General features: G+C 37.0%; 1 protein-coding gene across 1 annotated transcript in view; it reads right to left on the reverse strand.

Annotated features, from left to right (window-relative positions):
* The window catches only part of LOC149121110 (EF-hand calcium-binding domain-containing protein 13-like), a 119,496-nt gene that overhangs the window by 47,854 nt on the left and 51,196 nt on the right, over nt 1-20,446 (reverse strand). The window contains exons 8-9 of the mRNA XM_089318020.1: nt 12,305-12,448; nt 5,005-5,076 (exon numbers count right to left, since the gene is read on the reverse strand). Of these exons, the coding sequence (XP_089174146.1) occupies nt 5,005-5,076; nt 12,305-12,448 (216 nt within the window). The remainder of the gene's footprint in view (nt 1-5,004; nt 5,077-12,304; nt 12,449-20,446) is intronic.

A 20,446-nucleotide genomic window follows, 5' to 3' on the forward strand; every position in this document is an offset into this window, starting at 1 on the left:
TTACACCAAACATTTAAGGAACACTTAATACCAATGCTTCTTATATAATTAAAAACTATTTAAATGGAGGGAACCATTCCAAACTCATTCAATGAGGTCAGCATTACCTCAATTCCAAAACCAGAAAATTATACAACAAAAAAGAGAACTATAGGCCTATATCGCAGATGAACATAGATGCAAAAATTCTCAATAAAATACTAGCAAATTAAATCCAATAATACATCGAATTATTATTGACATTGACCAAGCAGTATTTATTCCAGCGATGGATGCAGGGCTGGTTCAACATATGTAAATCAATGTAAATCAATAAATGTTTTAGCCTCAACAAAATGGAGGTTAAAAGCCATATGATTAGCTCAATAGATGAACAGAAAGCATCTGATAAAATATAACATCTTTTCATGACAAAAATCTTTTAAGATGGGTATAGAAGTCACATACCTCAACATAATATAGGCAATATATGACAAACTCACAGCCAGCACTGTACTGAACAGAGAAAAGTTGAAAGCATTTCCACTAAGATCCAGAACCAGACAGGATGCCCACTCTCACTATTATTCAATGTAGTTCTAGAAGTTTAGAGTAATTAGGCAAGAAAAAGAAATCAAAGGAATACAACTGGAATGGAATAAGTCAAATTATTCCTATTTGCAAATGATATTATCCTTTACACAGGGGAACCAAAAGACTCCACTAAGAGATTATTAGAACTCATAAGAGAATTCAGCAAAGTTGCAGGATATAGAATCAACACATAAAACTCAATAGCATTCCTAAACACCAACAACTTCTGGCTGAGAAAGAATTTATAAGATCAGTCCTATCACAATAGCTACCAAAAACACTTAAATATCCAGGAATAAATTTAACCAAGGATGTAAAAAAATCTCTACAATTGATAGATATATTTATTTGAAAGGCAGAGTGACAGAGAATGAGAAGAATCTTCTATCTGCTAGTTCACTCCCCAAAGGGCCACAGCAGCCAGGTCTGGCCCAGGCAGAAGCCAGGAGCCAGGAACTCCATCTTGGTCTCCCACATGAGTGGCAGAGCCACAAGTACTTGAGCCATTTTCTGCTGCCTTCTTAGGCATATTAGCAGGAAGTTAGATCAGAAGCAGAGTAGGTGGGACTCAAACTCCAATATGGGATGATATCATTATAAGTGACAGTTTAACCACTGTGCAATAATACCAGCTGCTAAGGAAAATATCTTGAAAACAACCAGAAAAAAAAAAAACACATCCTATGATATGAATACTATCAGATATCTCATCAGGAATAATGGAGGTCAGAAGTAAATGGAACAAATAATTTTAAATAATGAAATAAATAACCATCAACCCAGAATTCAACCTCAGGAATGCAAGAGAAATAAAGACAGTCTCAGATAAGGAAAAACTAGGATAATTCATTTTTAATATATCTGATATAAAAATATTACTAAAAGAAATTCCTTTTTATAGATTTTTTCATATATTTGAGAGTTACAGACAAAAAGGAGAGTTACAGAGAGGAAAGACAGAGAGGTCTTCCATCCACTGGTTCACTCCCCAAACAACCACAACAACCGAAGCTGGGCCGATCCAAAGCCAGGAGCCAGGAGCTTCCTCCAGGTCTCCCACGTGGGTACAGGGACCCAAGGACTTGGGCCATCTTCTACTGCTTTCCCAGGCCAGAGCAGACAGCTGGATCAGAAGAGGAACCACCAGGACATGAACCAGTGCCTACATGGGATGCCATCACTGCAGGTGGAGGCTTAGCCTACTATGCCACAGAGCCAGCCCCAAAAGAAATTCTTTAAACAAAGGTAAATAAATAATACAGATAAGACATCTAAGCAGTAGGTAATAAAGGAAGAGAAACAGAATGGTAACAACTTGTTTAAATAGACTATTCTCCTCTTGAGAGCTTTATATTAATATTTAATGATTCAAAGCAAAATTATAAGTGTTATTTTATAATACATAAGAAAATCACAATATAAAGGGGTGAAAGTGAAAGGACATTAGTAGTAAAATTTCTATGTTCCACTTGATGTGGAAAATATTTTAGTGTTTTGTAAAAGGTTAAGTATGTACAGTATCATTGTTGAACAATAACTGGAAAATACAGACATAGTAACATACAAATTTTAAAGGAATGTTAAAATATGCTTAAAAACACAGAAAGTTGGGGGAAATAAAAAAAACACAGTATACCTAAATCTGAATATATCAATAATTACATGTCACTAAACACTCCAATTTAAAAGATGTTTTAAGAATGAATACAAATACATCACCCAACTCCATGTGATTTATAAAATACATTTAATATATTAATATAGGAAGATTAGAAGCAATGGATGAACAATATATACCATGCAAATACTAATGAAAAGAAAAGCTGCTATGATTTAAATATATCTCTCAAAGTTCATGTGCTGGAAACCAAATCTCCATATTTGTAAGTTTGTAGTATTTGGAGGTAGGACCTCTGGGAAGTAACTACTATTGAAGTGGAGCATCTGTAACAGTATTAGTGTTTTTTTAAGTAGTGGAAGAGACCAACTCTAGCACATTTGTTCTGCCTTGCCATATGATGTCCTCTGCAATGTGATGATACAATAAAAGGCCTTCACCAGATGCCAAGAGGATGCCAGCACCATGCTCTTGGTTTTCCCAGTCTTAAGAATTATGAGACAACTAAATTTACAATTCTTCATAAATTACCCAATCTTGAGTATTTCGTTATAGTAAAAGAAAATGAACTAAGACAAATCTGTAGTGGTTATGTTAATATTAAATAAAGCAGATTTCAGGCCGGCGCCGCGGCTCACTAGGCTAATCCTCCGCCTAGCGGCGCCGGCACACCAGGCTCTAGTCCCGGTCGGGGTGCCGGATTCTGTCCCGGTTGCCCCTCTTCCAGGCCAGCTCTCTGCTGTGGCCAGGGAGTGCAGTGGAGGATGGCCCAGGTGCTTGGGCCCTGCACCCCTTGGGAGACCAGGAAAAGCACCTGGCTCCTGGCTCCTGCCATCGGATCAGCGCGGTGCGCCGGCCGCAGCGCGCCAGCCGCGGCGGCCATTGGAGGGTGAACCAATGGCAAAGGAAGACCTTTCTCTCTGTCTCTCTCTCTCACTGTCCACTCTGCCTGTCAAAAAAAATAAATAAATAAATAAAGCAGATTTCAGAGCAAAGAAAATTTCCAGTGATAAAGAGGAATAATTACTTGATGCTAAAAGAGTCAATTCACCAAGAAGACACAACTATGCTAAATGTTAATGCAGCAAAAGATAGCACTTCAAGCTATATGAAGAAAAGTCTAGCAAACTGAAAGAATTACAATTTTGAGACAACACTCTTTTCTTAGAAAAATAACTAACAGAAAAAAGTAAAGATAAAGAAGAGGTAAAAAAAATGCTACATTGTGCACAGGAATAGATGTGTGATTATCAGTGACATCTATGTAAGTGGTAAAAATAGATGAAAAAACTTCTGCATGAGAAGAAAAAACTAGAATTCAAAATGAAATCTGAAACTTTCAGGTAATGATGGCAAATTGAACAGACTTCAAAAAATTCATTAGGAATCAAATCAAAAAAGGAAAAAAGTTGCACACACACAAAAAAGAAATTAACCATAAAATATTATATGGCTCAGCTGTGAATAGTGTTTAATAGATATGTTAATAAAAGTACTACATAAGAAATAAACCAAATTATTATATAACTATATTGGGACAATGGATGGGTGTAGAGAAGACTAAGTATGTTGGGGACATACAAAATTAAACAGAAGTAAATCCTCATCTTTCAAAGTAGGAAGTTTACTACATCTAATTAAAATTTTAAAAATCAACAAGTGGCAGGGTAAGTGTTTCCCACAGTAGTTAAAACATTGCTAGGAATGCCTGTATCACACATCAGAGTACTGGATTCCATTCCAGATCCTCTCCCAATTATAGCTTCCTAGGAGGTGGTAGGTGATGGCTCAAGTACTTGATTCTCTGCCACCCATATAGGAAATCCAGATGGAGATTCCAACTCCTGACTTTAGCCCAGCCTAGCCTTAGCTTCTGAGGCATTTCGAGGGTGAACCAGTTAATAGGACCTATCTCTTTGACTCTCTCTGGGTTTATCTCTGTCTCTCACTCGCTCCCTCTCTTTCTCTGTCACTATTTCAAATAAATTAAACAGCATTTTAAAAATCAACAAGTAGCAACATAAACATGTTATAAAGATAAGTCTCAGTTAAAAAGCTTATCTCCAGAGAAGCTTGATGCAAGATCAAGCAGGGGGCAACTTTTTTTGTAAGAAGCTTCAAGAAGCTGTACAATTCTTTAAATTAGGCTCACATATAATCTTGACCAAATGATATTTAGACAAATGAAGGGAAGTGAAAGAGTGCTATTTTATTTTAAATCTGATTTTATGTTGTAATATTTGAGGGAAGGGCTGGTGCTGTAGCGCAGCGGGTTAAAGCCCTGGCATGAAAGCGCCAGCATCCCGTATGGGCACCGGTTCTAGTCCTGGCTGCTCCTCTTCCAATCTAGCTCTCTGCTATGCCCCACTTCCGATTCAGCTCTCTGCGATGGCCTGGGAAAGCAGTAGACAATGGCCCAAGTCCTTGTTCCCCTGCACCTGCGTGGGAGACCTGGAAGAAGCTCCTGGCTCCTGGCTTCAGATGGGCACAGCTCCAGCCATTGCGGCCATCTGGGGAGTGAACCAGCGGATGGAAGACCTCCCTCTCTGCCTCTACCTCTCTAACTCTTTTAAATAAATTTTAAAAATCTTTTTAAAAATATTTGAGGGAAAGATAAAAGGAATTCTGCAAGATAGTCATATAAACGATATAAATTAATTAACTAATATATTTAGAGTATTGCCTTAAATTTTTATCTCCCTGATTTAGGGTTAAAGGGTGCAGAGAAAGCTTTTAAAACTGCAAATTAGGCTTTATTTTTAAAACAATTTCTTTATAAACAAAACTTGTTATAGCAAAAGAAGCTAACTTACAAACATCTTCATATTGCTGATGTAGGTCATTCAAAACAAATACAATATTTCCAATATCCACCATGTGGTTACCTAAAACAGAAAGTATCAGTTAAAATACTGTATTAACTTTGAACACATTTATGGCTGCCATCCTATTCTAACATAAAAAAAAAAATACGGAAGGCCAGCATCTAGATTTATGAATAGTAAACATTGAAACATAAGACGAAGACTACAGTTCTCCCCATCATTAAAAGGGTTTTCAACCAAATAGCCACATTTTAAGCCCCCATACTAGATAAAATTAGGATGGTATTTTATTCATTATACAAACTTTTTTACGAATTTATCACAGGTAGTATTTATCTGAAGTATTTACTCTGTCTTCCTATCTAGACCATGAGCAACTCAAGAACAAAATGTCTTTCATATCTGTTTCTCCAATGCCTAGTGAAATATCCACTTCCTATATTTGAAAATGATGTTTGAATGAACAAAATATACTTAAGACTGGAAAGAACAGCACAGCGTCTACACTGTGAATAGAAGATAACCATTTACTTGGTACTTCACATGTGCCCAGTACTCTCATAATTATAACTGCCTACCTTTTCTGCCCCTGACCATTTTTCTTCTCAATAATGCATAACTAAGGATGCTGTGACCTTGAATATCATTCCAATTGTGCGCAGAGGTAGAAAATCCTCTGCCCAGTAATTCTTGCCTCTAAACATTTGACTTTAATAGTCATTCAAAGTGAAAAAGAATGGAAACTGCCTCATCTATAATAATATTTATTGGATTTGTTCTTTTACTCAATTCATAAGAAACCAGCTGTTCAATAATGTACGTAAGTGAAGACCCTGAGAAAAAAATGGAAGATTTTAAAGTGACTTCTGAATCAAAGAAGAGTTCAATTATATAAAGTAGATTTGGGTTTGTTGGGTAAGTTGTACTTTTTCTGTATCTCTGAAAATTGGTAAGTCATGCCAGGTGCAGGCCTTTAAATTACTGCAAAGCATATATGTACTTGAAGCAATCAAAGAAGTGTTAGGATAAGTTGGATCTAAATTGCATTTTGATTAGGAAGTGCTTCCTGCAATCTGGCTTCTTATTTTGCATTTATCCTCATCCTGCTCTTAATTATGGTTCAAACACCTTCCATAATACCTCCAGGGAAGTCCTGCACTTATTGTAGATTGAATACATGTTCCAAGTTCTTGGGCCATAGCTTAAGTCTTAAGATAACTCAAGGGTTCAGCTCTCAAGCTCTTGAATTTGATCACTCAAAAGTATTGTGTCAAGGTCAAAATGGCTGCATCCGGCATGGAAAGCCATGACACGGTGGCAAAAAACAATCTAAATGAAGGATCCTGGTGAACAACACTCCAGCAGAAGGATCAGGCCATCAAGGAGAGAGGTGCCTTTCTCTGAAGGGAGGAAGGAACCTCCACTGTGATATGGCCTTGACTAAACAAATTCAGAGTTGGTGAACTCAAGGGGCTTCCATAGCCTAGACAGCTCATAGCAAGAGTCTCAGGTGATTGCTGACGTCATAAATAAGAGTGCCAATTGTTAAATCAACAACGGGAGTCACTGGGTTCATGCTCCCCTCGCAGGATCTCTGTCCTTAATATGTTTATCTATGAAACTCAAAAACAACACTACTAGTCAAACAATACCCTATACCTGATTCGGTTGTGTGAGTGCAACCTGTTGAAATCCCTGCTTAGTATATACTAAATTGATCTTCGGTATATGAAGGTAACCGAAAATGAAACGTGATGAAGGGGGGAGAGGGGAGAGGAAGTGGGTGAGGGGAGGGCCATGGGAGGGAGGGAGGTCGGGGGGAAGCCACAACAATGCAAAAGATGCATTTTATATTCTACTTAAAACTATTGGTTGAGCTCTGTAATTAATACACAATTACTCTTAGGTGTTTAATTAATGCTATAACTAGTACTCAAATAGTATTTTACATTTTATGTTTCTGTGTGGGAGCAAAATGTGGTAATCTTTACTTAACATATGCTAAATTGATCTTCTATATATAAAGATAATTGAAAATTAATTGTGATGTGAAGGGGAAGGGGAGAGGGAGTGGGAGAGGGGAGCGCTGTGGATGGGAGGGAAGACACGGGGGGGGGGGGGGGGAGGAGGCTATTGTGGTCCATAAGCTGTACTTTGGAAATTTATGCTCATTAAATAAATTAAAAAAAAAATGGCTGCATCACATATTGGAGTACCAAGGTTTGATACCCAGCTTCCTGCTTTAAGATAGAAAGTGGCCAGGGAGTGCAGTGGAGGATGGCCCAGGTGCTTGGGCCCTGCACCCCTTGGGAGACCAGGAAAAGCACCTGGCTCCTGGCTCCTGCCATCGGATCAGCGCGGTGCGCCGGCCGCAGCGCGCCGGCCGCAGCGGCCATTGGAGGGTGAACCAACGGCAAAGGAAGACCTTTCTCTCTCTGTCTCTCTCTCTCACTGTCCACTCTGCCTGTCAAAAAAAAAAATAAATTAATTAAAAAAAATAGAAAGTGTTAATCTCAGTCTTTAGTGGAACTCCTAGAGGCAGCAGGTGATAACTCAAGTGAATGGTTACTTGCCACCCCTGTAAGAGTTCTGGATTGAGTGCTGGCTCTCCCCAGCTTGACTATTGTGGTCCCTAGCTGGCTTATCAAGTATTTTGGAATGTGAACCAAAAAATGGACCAATCTCTTTCTCCTTCACTCCCTCCCTCCCTCTCTTATTTCTCTCTCACATGTATCTAAAAAAAGAAAGTATTCCATTGGATCATGCATACATTAACCCACTGGAGAAGGCCATATTGCTTTTATCTACTCTTCATTCAGAAAACACCCTTCTCTGGATAGAGGTCCTAAAACATCAATGAAAATGCAGTAATCAATCATTTCCACAGATTAACTTGCTGCTGCTCAACATTTATTTTTTATTTATATAAAATAATAGATACCTATCACAAATCCCTTAAGCAAATATTACCTATTTAAATAGTCCTGATAATATACTAGAACCTGAAAATATTATTTTGGCTCCCATCTGACTTAGAATAACCTTAAGATGATTCCTGGTTGAAAGTGAAATCAACAATATGCTTACAGCTATCAATTATTTCATAAGGGAAATTCAAAATTGCTTCCCATTCTTATACATGTAATTTTAGAGGAAATTTGTCCTTTATGAAGGGGGAAAATGATCCTTATCATCAAGGTCTTATGCAGGGTAACATGACACAGAAGATGCTAAGTAATCATCAACATTACATTTCATCTTTAGTAGATTTCAAATTCTTTTATCTCATCTTTGAAAATTTTTATTAATGTAAAGAAAACATTTCATGTGTTTCATAGGTACAATTCTAAGAAGATAACCACACTTCCTTCCCTCCTTCATTCCCTCCCTCAATCCCCTTCCTTCCTTCCTTTTTAATATTTTTTGTAAAAACATAATTTCAGTCCACTATATGACAGGCTTAATGAACTACTTAATCATAATATTCAATAAATAAAAAGTAAAAATATCACAACTCCATAGGAGTTCAAACAAAGAATAATAACAAAATCAAATCACAAGATGTCTATTTTGCTTCTATACTTTTTTGTATTCCATATTAACTACTACATATCAGAGAAAATACATATTTGTCTTTTGAGGCCGATTATTTCACTAAGTATAATGATTTCCATTTACTCTATTTTCTTGCAAAAGACAGGATTTCATTCTTTTTTGTGGCTGAGTAGTATTCCGTGGTGTACATATGCCACATTTCCTTTATCTAGTCATCAGTTGACAGACATCTGGGTTGATTCCATATTTTAGCTATTGTGAATTGAGTTGCAAAAAGAATGGGGTACAAATAACTCTTCAACATGCTGATTTCATTACAATTGGATAAATCACTAGGAATGGGATGGCTGGGTCATATAGTAGATCTATTTTCAGATTTCTGAGGAATCTCCATACTGTCATCCATAGTGATTGTACTAGTTTACATTCCCACCAACAGTGGTTTAGGGTACCTTTTTTTCCCCACTTTCTCATCAACATTTATTATTTTTTGATTTGGGGGTGATATTAGTTATATTATTCCTTACTTCAAAATTCTGCTACAGGAGTGGGCAGCCTAGTGGGTTGGTCTCCCTCTCCCTATTCCTCTCCCACTTAAATAAATTATATTTTTTAAAATTATGCTACATAAAAATTCATGTAATCTGCCCAAGTGATCCAACTCTTTTGGCATCAAAATCAGATCCAGATAATGTACTAACCTAAGTCAAGACCCTGTCCAATATTTAAGGGCTAGTTCATGCTCTTTGCTGACTTTTGTTTTATTTTCTATTCCCATGGATTCTTGCTCTCACATTATCACCTTCTACAGTTGCTAGCCTCTCCCTAGCCCAAATAGACCCAACATAGAACCTATAGGTCTTTTTCTTTAAACTAACCCCACCCCCAAAAATAATAACAAAAGGCTATTGTATATAACCAACTTTTATTGATAATTTTCAATTAATTGGAATAAGGAACTTCTAAAATATCACAATAAGCAATGACATACAGTAGCTCTAAAATTCTAGACTACTCTGTTGCCAGCCTCTACTGTGCTTAGGTTCTATCAATCTTCTTCCTTTACTACTCAATCACTATTCCTGTGGGTTTCCACGTAGAGTATTTCAATTTACATTTCTGCTTTACACACATTTCTCAGTATGTTTTAACCCTCCAAATCAAATATAGCTCTTATAGTGATTTTCCTTGTGAAAAGACAAAGAGATCTTCCTTATGAGGAAGTTTGCCTCAAATTGCAGCCTACTTAAAAATGCCACAAAAAGGACATTCTGGGGACCAGCGCTGTAGCACAGTGGGTTAAAGCCCTGGCCTGAAGCACCAGCATCCCATTGGGTGCTGGTTCTAGTCTTGGCTGCTCCTCTTCCAATCCAGCTCTCCACTATGGTCTGGGATGGCAGTAGAAGATGGCCCAAGTCCTTGGGCCCCTGCACCCACGTGGGAGACCCAGAAGTTCCTTGCTCCTGGCTTTGGATCAGCCCAGCTCCGTCCGTTGCGGCCATCTGGGGAGTGAACCAGCAGATGGAAGACCTCTCTTTCTCTCTCTGTAACTCTGTCTTTCAAATAAATAAAATAAATATTAAAAAAAAAAAAGAACATTCTGTTCTTCCTGATTAGAGGAGGTCAACAAATATTTGTTGAGCAGTTATATGCTATAAGCACTGTGCTATGTACTGAAGACACAAGCATAATATCTGCTCACCTGGTGCTTAGTCCTATTTGAAATACAAATGTTAAGCAAACAATAAAAAACACAAATTACAACTACACTTAGTGCTATAAGAATGTAGAATATGAGAATATGAGCTAGCCATAGAGGACGGGGAAAACACTGAAGAATTGAAAGTTGAGTTTAGATCTAAAATATAAGTAGGAATCAACTAGGAAGAGAGGAAAGTTCAAGAAAAGAACATAGGCAATGATTATTTGGCAGGAAAGGGCATGGTATATAGTTGAAACTTCAAGAGCTCCAAAAGAAAGGAAGAAAGTGGTCTGAGATAAAACAAAATCTGGGTAAAAAACTATGCAAAGCTTTGAATACCACATTAAAGGATTCTTTATCAAGAGCTATTATTAGATTTTATGCAAGGAAGTTAACATGATTGGATTTTTGGCTCAAAAAACGATCATTCTGGCTGTAGTGTAAAGAAAGTTAAGAATTATATGGGTAGATATGATAGAATGAATTGCAGTAGTCCCAAGGAAAGGTAAGTTAACTCAAACTAAGGTGGGGAAATAGAAACAGAAAGATTTAATAGATACCTAGAAGTTGAAAATAAAAGGACTTCAAACTGATGAGCAGGAAAGAGAAATTTGAATTATCAAGGATGACTCAGGTTTCTGCTCCACCTTTCTTGAGCCTCTTCTACGTGCCAAGCATTATGGTAGATGCTTATATTAATTCCTACAATAATTCTATGAAATTGTCAAATCTACCTCCTCAAATAAAGTAGGAGACCCAGAGACCCAGATCAGAATTTCATAATTCAAAAAGCAAGGTTCTGCAGCAGTTTCATAAATTATTTCTGTTATTCCTGATGGGAAATGCCCTAAACACTACTTAATAGTATGGCTTCAGATTAGCCTTTTAAATCTCCATTTTACAGATCTTTTCATACTCTAGTGTATCCTTCCACTCATATCTACCATCCTAGAGCCCAGCGTAAATAACTACATAATAGGATTCTATGTATCCTGTTTATCTCAAGGCAATGACTGGTTCTATCTCCAAACCACTTCAAAGCAACTACAAAGCCACCAATAGAAGGAGCCAAGCTTGTTGTGCAGAAGTTTAAGGTGCCACTTAGAAGTAGGCATTCCATATAGGAGTGCCAGTTTGAGTCTGACAGCTCTGCTTTATTCATCTTTGTATTACCTAGCATGGTTCCAGACACAGCAGATATTAAATGACTATCTGACTCATTAAATGAGTTAACCATTCATTGACCAGTCACTAATCAATCCACTGTTACAGGATATCTCCTAGTAAAACGTAAATATATTATACAAAATACCTGCTAAACATATCGATAATGTTTAAAGCAATCTACACCTGTGCTGAGGGTAACTGAACAGCATAGCAAGCTTTTTAAATTACAGCTATATAGGGGCCAGCGCTGTGGCTGGCCTGAAGCGCCAGCATCCCATATGGGCAATGGTTCAAGACCTGGCTGCTCCACTTCCACTCAGGCTCTCTGTTATGGCCTGGGAAAGCAGTAGAAGATGGCCCAAGTGCTTGGGTCCCTGCACCCTCATGGGAGAACTAGAAGAAGCTCCTGGCTTTGGATCGGCCAATTGGGGAGTGAGCCATCAGATGGAAGACCTCTCTCTCTCTCCCCTCTCTCTATGTAACTTTGACTTCCAAATAAATAAATAAATCTTTAAAGAAAATAAAAAATAAAAATAAATTAAATCTACATAATAAAACTGAGAATTCAAGAAACTTCAGTTTCCTAACTTGTGGAGCCAAGACCTTTTATACAAGAAACTATTTCTACAGCTAAAATTTTAAAAAATAAATTTTACTCTTAGACCTTTACCAAATATACCAAAATATAACAATTTTTTAAATTTCTCACTTAGTTTTTCTAGATTATTTCTTCCTACAGATGCCAGTATGCAGTGTCATTTGCAAATAGTAAGAACCAAGAGGTAAAAGAGAAGAAAAGGATGAATCCAAACTTGATATTCACATAATATATATTTATTTATTATAAAAAATAAAATCACTCACTGTCAATATAGGAACATTTTAGCACTTCCTGTAAAGTTTCATGGTTTATAGGGATATCCATGCTATCCAAAACATCAATCACTTCATCAGTGACAACTCGACCGTGTTTTATCCTATTGAAAGTATTCAAGGCATCCTGGAATGCTAAAAAAATAAATAAAATAAAATAAATTATTATACCATGAAAACAGAAGCTTTACTTAGAAAAGGAAATTCTTTTGTATCAATAACATAGCAGGGGAAAAAATCTTACATATACACAGGGTTTTCTAAACATGTACAATTAGACATTTGTCTGATTTTAGGCTATATTTCCAAAATAAATTCTAACTTTTGCTTTTATTACATTACTATCTGTCATTTACTAAATACTGATTACGCATCAGGCTATGTACTAAAAGGTATGGGTTATCCCAATCACCACAAAATGCCTATAAAATAGAAAATGAAGCTAAGGCTTAGAAAATCCTGTGTGATTACAAAGTAGAAAAGCTAAAATTCTAATCTAGCAAGCTCAACACATAATTCTTGCTCTTTATCATTATACTACACTTACCTCTTAAGTTAAAATTTTTAAATAAAATGATTCCTTACTTGTGCTATAATCTATAATATAGTAAAGCAGCTTACTACAAAATGTTGGAGAGTTATTAATTGCTTAAAAATGAAATTTAGAAAAATTATAAAAGAAGTAAGAATAGTAAAGAGAAGAAATTTTTTCTCAATTTTTTATCACACTACAAAACAGTTTGGCAATAGTTTAATGACTACTATAAGATTTCCTATTTCTCTATAGGAAGTTCATATCTATGGAAATTGTGTTTTCTTATTGAGATAAATTAAGGGAAGCAGTGGCCAGAGGAAAATTTAAATGTAGCAGTTAGACACAGTTTTCAATCTGTTTAAGTTTTAAGGAAGACTTTTTTTGTGGAAAATACCCATAATTAATTTGAATATTTTCTTCTAGCCGTGTTGTTTCTAATTCATTTTTAAAAAGATTTGCTTTATTTATTTGAAAGGCAGAGTTTACAGACAGAGGTGGGTGGGGAGACAGAGAGAAGAGAGAGAAAGAGAGAGAGAGAATAATCTAATATCCTTAGTATCAAAAATGAATTAGAGGGGCTGGCATTGTGACATAGCAGATTAAGCCACCTCCTGCAACGCAAGCATCCAATATGGACACCATTTCAAGACCCAGCTGCTCCACTTCTAAACCAGCCCCCTGCTAACGTGCCTGGGAAAGTAGCAGATGATAGCCCAAGTCTTTGGGTCCATGAAACCCACATGGGACACCCAGAAAAAACCCCTGAGTTCTTGGCTTCAGACCAGCCTAGCTGCAGCCATTGCGGCCGTTTGGGGAGTAAATCTGAGAGATGGAAGATCTCTCTCTCTCTCTCTCTCTCTCTCTCTCTGTCTCTTCTCCCTGTCTCTCCCCCTACCTCTGTCTGTAAACTTTGCCTTTCAAATAAATAAAACAAATCTTTTTAAAAATGAAGAAAATATTCAAATTAATTATGGGTATTTTCCACAAAAAAAAGTCTTCCTTAAAACTTAAACAGATTGAAAACTGTGTCCAACTGCTACGTTTAAATTTCCCTCTGATCACTGATTCCCTTAATTTATCTCAATAAGAAAACACAATTTCTATCTATAGTCAATTCCAGAAAGCAATCACTTTTATAGTCAGACTACATTTTCTTGGAATTCAGACTTTAATAACCATAATGACCCATAAGTCCTTAAATAATCATTAAGGAAAAACTGAATAGTATTTATTTACTCAACTAGTAGTTACTGATCAAGTGAGAAAAGATAACAGAGGAAGGACCTCAAAATATTCTCTCCTCCATAATAGTGACAAGAACACTGACAAAAATTGTCAGAACCAAATTATTTTCAAAGTTCTGGAAATAAGCCAAAGACTTGTAGCAATCCATTAGGTGTTTCTTTGAAGAAAAAAAAGGCTGAATCTCAGTAAAAAAAAAACAGTAAGATTTGTGGTATTTTAGACTGTCCTATTCCCATCTCCCTATGTTCAGGTTCTCCAGAGTCTTGAAAAGCAATTGCTTATATTCATGATGATGATGATGATAATGATGATGAGTGTGTGTGTATGTGTACTATTGAGATAAGAAAGGTCTTTTAGGTGCAATTCAAAACTCAGAAAACAAAAAAATAATAATTTTGTAATGAAAGTAACACTTTTATTCCAAAAAAAGATACTATTCTAAAAATAAAAGAATAATAGCAGATTGAGAGAAAACATTTATAACATATATTATAAAGGATTATTAGCCAAAACATTAAAATTTTACATATCAGTTAGAGATGAACCTAATTTTTAAAATGGATAATAAAGGGGCGGTGCCGTGGTGCAGCGGGTTAAAGCCCCGGTCTGTGGTGCCAGCCTCCCATATGGACACCAGTTCGAGTCCTGGCTGCTGCACTTCTGATCCAGCTCTCTGCTATGTCCCAGGAAAGCAGTGGAAGATGGCCCAAGTGCTTGGGCCCCTTAACCTGTGAGGAAGACCTGGAAGAAGCTCCAGGCTCCTGGCTTCGGATTGGCCCAGCTCTGGCCATTGTGGCCATTTGTGGAGTGAACCAGCGGATGTAAGATAGATCGATCGATCGATCGATCTCTCTCTCTCTCTTTCTGCCTCTCTGTAACTCTGCCTTTCAAATAAATAAATAAATCTTTTAAAAATTTTTAAAAAATAAAATGGATAATAAATGAGAAATAGTGAAAGAAAAATATACAAATGATCAATAAATTATATTAAAAGATTATCAGTCTCATAATTGAAATATAAATAATAAGATATATCATTTCTTATAAAACATGATAGTGAAATGCCCTTTTCTCTTAAATCAAGATATTTATATACTTCCCTTTACTTTCTGGGGCAATCTCTTAATTCTTAACTGTGTGCTTAGGCTTTTTACTAGCTTCTGTAGGATCTAGAGCTTCTGATACTATTCTGCCTAATAACTGATAACTCAATTTCCTTGGACAAAACACACACACATATATATATACATACACATATATGTAAAAGAATGTATAAATTCATTATATTTAATATAAAAATAATTGCATATTAAAAGGATTCTGAGGTCAATATTAAACTATTACAATCTACGCTGGGATAAAGAGTCATAGCTTTACACACCTACATATTGCTTAGATAGTTTATGAAAATAACATGGTCAATAATTATATATGTTGTTTTAAAAGGAAAATGGAAATTCTTAGTTCTTGGTTAGCCTCAAAACACTTTGGCCATAAACATAAAATAGGCTCAATACAGAAATCAGAACTTGAAAAATGAAAGAACATATGGAAGTAAACAAGCTATTCTAACCTGTGGTTCAACAAGTAGGCAGTATTTAGGAATACAAGCTCATATAAAAATCTATATGTCAGAAAAAAAATGTAAACAGAAACCAAGTAGATAAAAGGAAATCAGGAAAAACCTAATTTCATGGAAGTTAATTAAAATGCCAAGTAGAAAAAACAAGCCAAGTATCATATCTATATTGATTACTGATGTATATGATAATGATTTAATAACATTTATTATATGAATGAATAAGCAAACATTAATTTTTCTTGCCTTTTGCTGGCTTATCCAGGAAAATAAAGGCTATTGTATTCATGTATCCTTGATTCTAAAAAAATGAGTATTCTTTAGATAACTATAAAAATACATAATACCAAAGACAAGCCCAGGAATTTGATCTTGTTAATGGAGAAATGAGAAACTAGTAAAATCAGGTAACATTGAGATCTCAAATATTTGGAAGTACTATTTCTATCATTTTTAAAAGAATTTATTTATTTGTTTGTTTATCTGATAGAGTTACAGAAGGAGGAAGAGCCAAAGATATCTTCCATCCACTGACTCACTCCCAAAATGGCTGCCAACAGCCAGGGCTGGGCTTGGCTGAAAGCCAGGATCTTCATCTGGGTCTCCCACATAGGTGCAGGGGCCCAGGCACTTTCTTCTGCTGCTTTCCCAGGCACATTAGCAGGGAGCAGGATCAGAAGTAAAGCAGCTAGGACTTGAACCAGTGCCCATATGGGATGCCAACATCACAGGAAGCAGCTTAACCCACTATGCCACAATGCTGGCCCCTGTTTCTATCATTAACATGAATACTGCTTCAAGTCACTTTATTCATAATTTAAATATAATATAAACTAAAGCTAACTAGAAGACTCATAAATATCTGTAATTTTTAGGGAGAAATTTAAGTAGATTCCTGACACAGTAAAGAAACCACCATCAAGGGGAAAAAAAAAAAAAAAAGATGTGTGATTTCAACAGGAAACACCATACACATGCACAAAGGCATCGGAGAATAAAATTGGCATGTCCAGAATATTTTTTCAATTAACTGGAGTAAAGGATTCTTGCCTGTGAAATATTCGGTGGAAGGAGAGAGGAGAATCAACAAGAAAAATTATGAAGGAGTGAGGAAGCTAAGCATAGGAGTTTGGACTAGATTTATCTGATAATAGGAACATCATCTACATTTTTCAGCAACAGAATGGCATAACAAAAATAGTATTTTAAGATAATTAGCAGTTATAGGCAGGAAAAACTGGATATTGAAGATTTCTTTTTTTATTTATTTATTTTATTTGAAAGGTAGAGTTACAGAGAGGAAGAGACAGACAGAGAGAGAGGGAGAAATCTATCCACTGTTTTATTCCCCAAATGGCTGTAACAACCAGGGTTAGGCCAGACTGAAATCAGGATCCAGGAGCTTCTTCCAGGTATCTCACGTGGGTACAGGGGCCCAAGCATTTGGGCCATCTTCCACTGCTTTCCCAAGTCATTAGCAGGGAGCTGGACTGGAAGCAGAGCAAGGGGACTTGAACCAAAGCCCATACGGCATTGCAGGTGGTGACTTAACACATTAGGCTACAACATCAGCTCCCCAGACTGCTTAATGGTTTTGTTTTGTTTTTTTTTTTTTTTGGGGGGGGGGGACTCATGTCTAATTTTTTTCAATCTAGACACCTAGAAGGAAAAAAAAGAAATTGAGATTCTTAAAAAAAAAAAAATTTATTTATTTATTTGAAAGGCAGAGTTACAGAAAGGCAGAGGCAGAAGCAGAGAGAGAGAGAGGTCTTCCATCCGCCAGTTCACTCCCCAAATGGCTGCAACAGCAGAGGCTGGGCCAGGCTGAAGCCAGGAGCCAGGAGCTTCATCCTGGTTTCCCACATGGATGGCAGGGGCCCAAGCATTTGGCCTATCTTCTGCTGCTTTCCCGGGTGCATTAGCAGTGAACTGGATTGGAAGTGAAGCCACCGGGCCTTGAATCAGCGCCCATTTGGGATGCTGGCACTGCAAACAGTGGCCTTACCTGCTACATCACAGCACTGACCTCAGAAATTGAGATTCTAAAAGACATAAATTCATATACCCACTCTACTACAATCATTTACTATTAAGATCATACTCTTTATACTTTTAAAGAATAGTACTTTTACCTGGATCCTGAGAGACCAAATAAGAAACTTCATTCAGAGTCTTCAGGAAATTTGAAAAATCCAGTATTCCATTAACTATAGAAATGGTTCAGAAACAGAAGGAAAAAAACCCTATCATCAAATATGATCAAACTCACTAAGAACATAAGATAAAAATACAAACTAAAAATGTAAATAGAAATAACTGATATTAGAATATCATTGTCTATATAACAGTCAATATAAATATCACATATAGAATATATATGTACCAGAAAAATATTTACAAATTATAATCATGTAGTAAATAGTATTCTAACAATATAAGAATGCTATGGACTAGAATTGAAAATACTTCAGTGTCCTTTAAGCAAGACTCTTAATTTTTATATTTGTAATTAGGTATAAAAATACACATAATAAGCCAATTTTGCCTGCAAAGTGCATCAGAAAAAATGGATTTTACTTCAAAGGGATATGACTAATTTCAATGTGTTCCAGAAAAATCCCCTCTCTATAACCAATAGATCCAATTGAGTTTTGTGTTCTTTCTTTGAAAAGCAGACAGAGACTAACAGATATGTTCTTTCTTCTGTTGATTCACTCCTCCAGGTGCCCACAACAGCCCAAGCAGGGGCAGCCAAAAACACCAAGCAGGAATTTAAACTGGGTCACAGGCACCCAACCACTTGAGCCATTAACTGCTACCTCCCAGGATATGCATCAGCAGAAAGCTGGAACCAGGAGCAGAGCCAGGATCAGAACTCAGATATTCCTGGGAACAGTGTCTTGGTACAGCAGGGTAATCCCATGTGAACACTGGTTGGAGTTCTGGCTGCTGTACTTCTAATCCAATTCCTTGCTAATGCACCTAGAAAGGCAGTGGAAAATGGCCCAAGTGCTTGGGTCCCTGCCACATGGAAGACCCAAATGGAGTTTCAGGCTTCTGGCTTTAGCCTAGTCTACCAAGTGAACCAGCAGATAAAAAATATCTGTCTCTCCCTCTAACTCTGCCTTTAAAATAAATAAATAAATCTTTAATAAAATACTCAGATATTCTGATACAATATGAGATATATGTGTCCCAAATGACATCTTAACTGCTACACCAAAAGCCCACCCCTCCAAGTTGAGACCTAATTAAAGACTGGCCTCACACCACTTCTCTCACACTCTCACTCTGACACACACACACACACACACACAGCCATTAAAAATGCACAAAATGGGGATCTGTGCTGTGAAACAGTGGGTTAGGTCACTGCCTGAAATGCCAGCATCCCATATGGGCACTAGTTCAAGTACAGGCTTCTCCACATCCAATCTGGCTCCCTGCTAATGCACCTGGGAAGGCGGTCAAAGATGGCCCAAGAGCTCAAGCTTCTGCACCCCACATGGGAGACTAGATGAAGCTCCTGGCTCCTAGCTGCAGCCTAGCCCAGCCCCTGCTGTTGTGACCATATGGGGATTAAACCAACAGACAAAAGATCTCTGTCTCTCCCTTTTTCTCTGTCACTCTGCCTTTCAACTAAATAAATCTTTTTTTAAAATATGCACAAAATGTTATACAATCTTAATCTTTACCAGAAAAATAATTTCATTCATGTAAAAATAAGCTATTTCTTTTTTTAAAAAATAAGATTTTATTTATTTATTTGAGAGGTAGAATTACAGATAGTGAGAGGGAGAGACAGACAGAAAGGTCTTCCATCCATTGGTTCACTCCCAAATTGGCTGCCACAACTGGAGTTGAGCCAATCTGAAGCCAAGAGCAGGAGCTTCTTCCAGGTCTCCCACACAAGTGCAGAGGCCCAAGAACTTGGGCCATTTTCTACTGCTTTCCCAGGCCACAGCAGAGAGATGGATCAGAAGAGGAACAGCTGGGACTAGAACCAGCGCCCATATGGGATGCTAGCACTATCGGCAGAGGATTAACCTACTGCAGGACAGCATCAGCCCCCATAAAGAAAAATACTATCTTAAAAGAAGACACTAATTTGTACAAAATTGTTCAAATATTGATTTCATAAGAAATTTTGTGGAGCCAGAGCTGGGATGCAGCGGGTTAAGTCACCACCTGCTGCACCAGCATTCCATATGGGCACTGGTCTGAGTCCTGGCTGCTTCACTTCTGATCAAGCTCCCTGCTAATGCACCTGGGAAAGCAGCAGAGGATGGCCCAAGTGCACTCACATGGGAGATCAGGATGAAGCTCCTGGCTCCTGGTTTTGGCCTAGCCCAGCCCTGGCTGTTGTAATCATTCAGGAAGTAGAAATTCTCTCTCTCTCTTTTCCTACCTCTCCCTCCCTCTCTATAACTCTGCCTTTCAAATAAATGAATAAATCTTTAAAAACAATTTTTTGTTATTTCCCTTAAATGAAAAGTAGAAATTATGAGTGGTTTTTAGCATGATAATATGCAGAAAATCTATGATAGCAACAATAGCTGAAAATCCTGACTCATGAATCACACCAAAGAACAAAATCAGTGCTCTTAAATCTCATTTTCTAGGCAAACACCAAGTAAAGTAAAAGAAAATATCAATTCTTCAAGATTTTTCAAGTTACACTTTCATTTTCTTCTGTCATTAAGAAAATAAGTCCACCTATGACAGTTTATAACAATGAATTATCTATGCCAGGAAGAAAACAATTATAAATTCA

This window comes from Oryctolagus cuniculus, chromosome 17 (assembly GCF_051225735.1).
Source record: "Oryctolagus cuniculus isolate XC-2025 breed Fujian yellow rabbit chromosome 17, ASM5122573v1, whole genome shotgun sequence".
Taxonomy (NCBI): Eukaryota; Metazoa; Chordata; class Mammalia; order Lagomorpha; family Leporidae; genus Oryctolagus; species Oryctolagus cuniculus.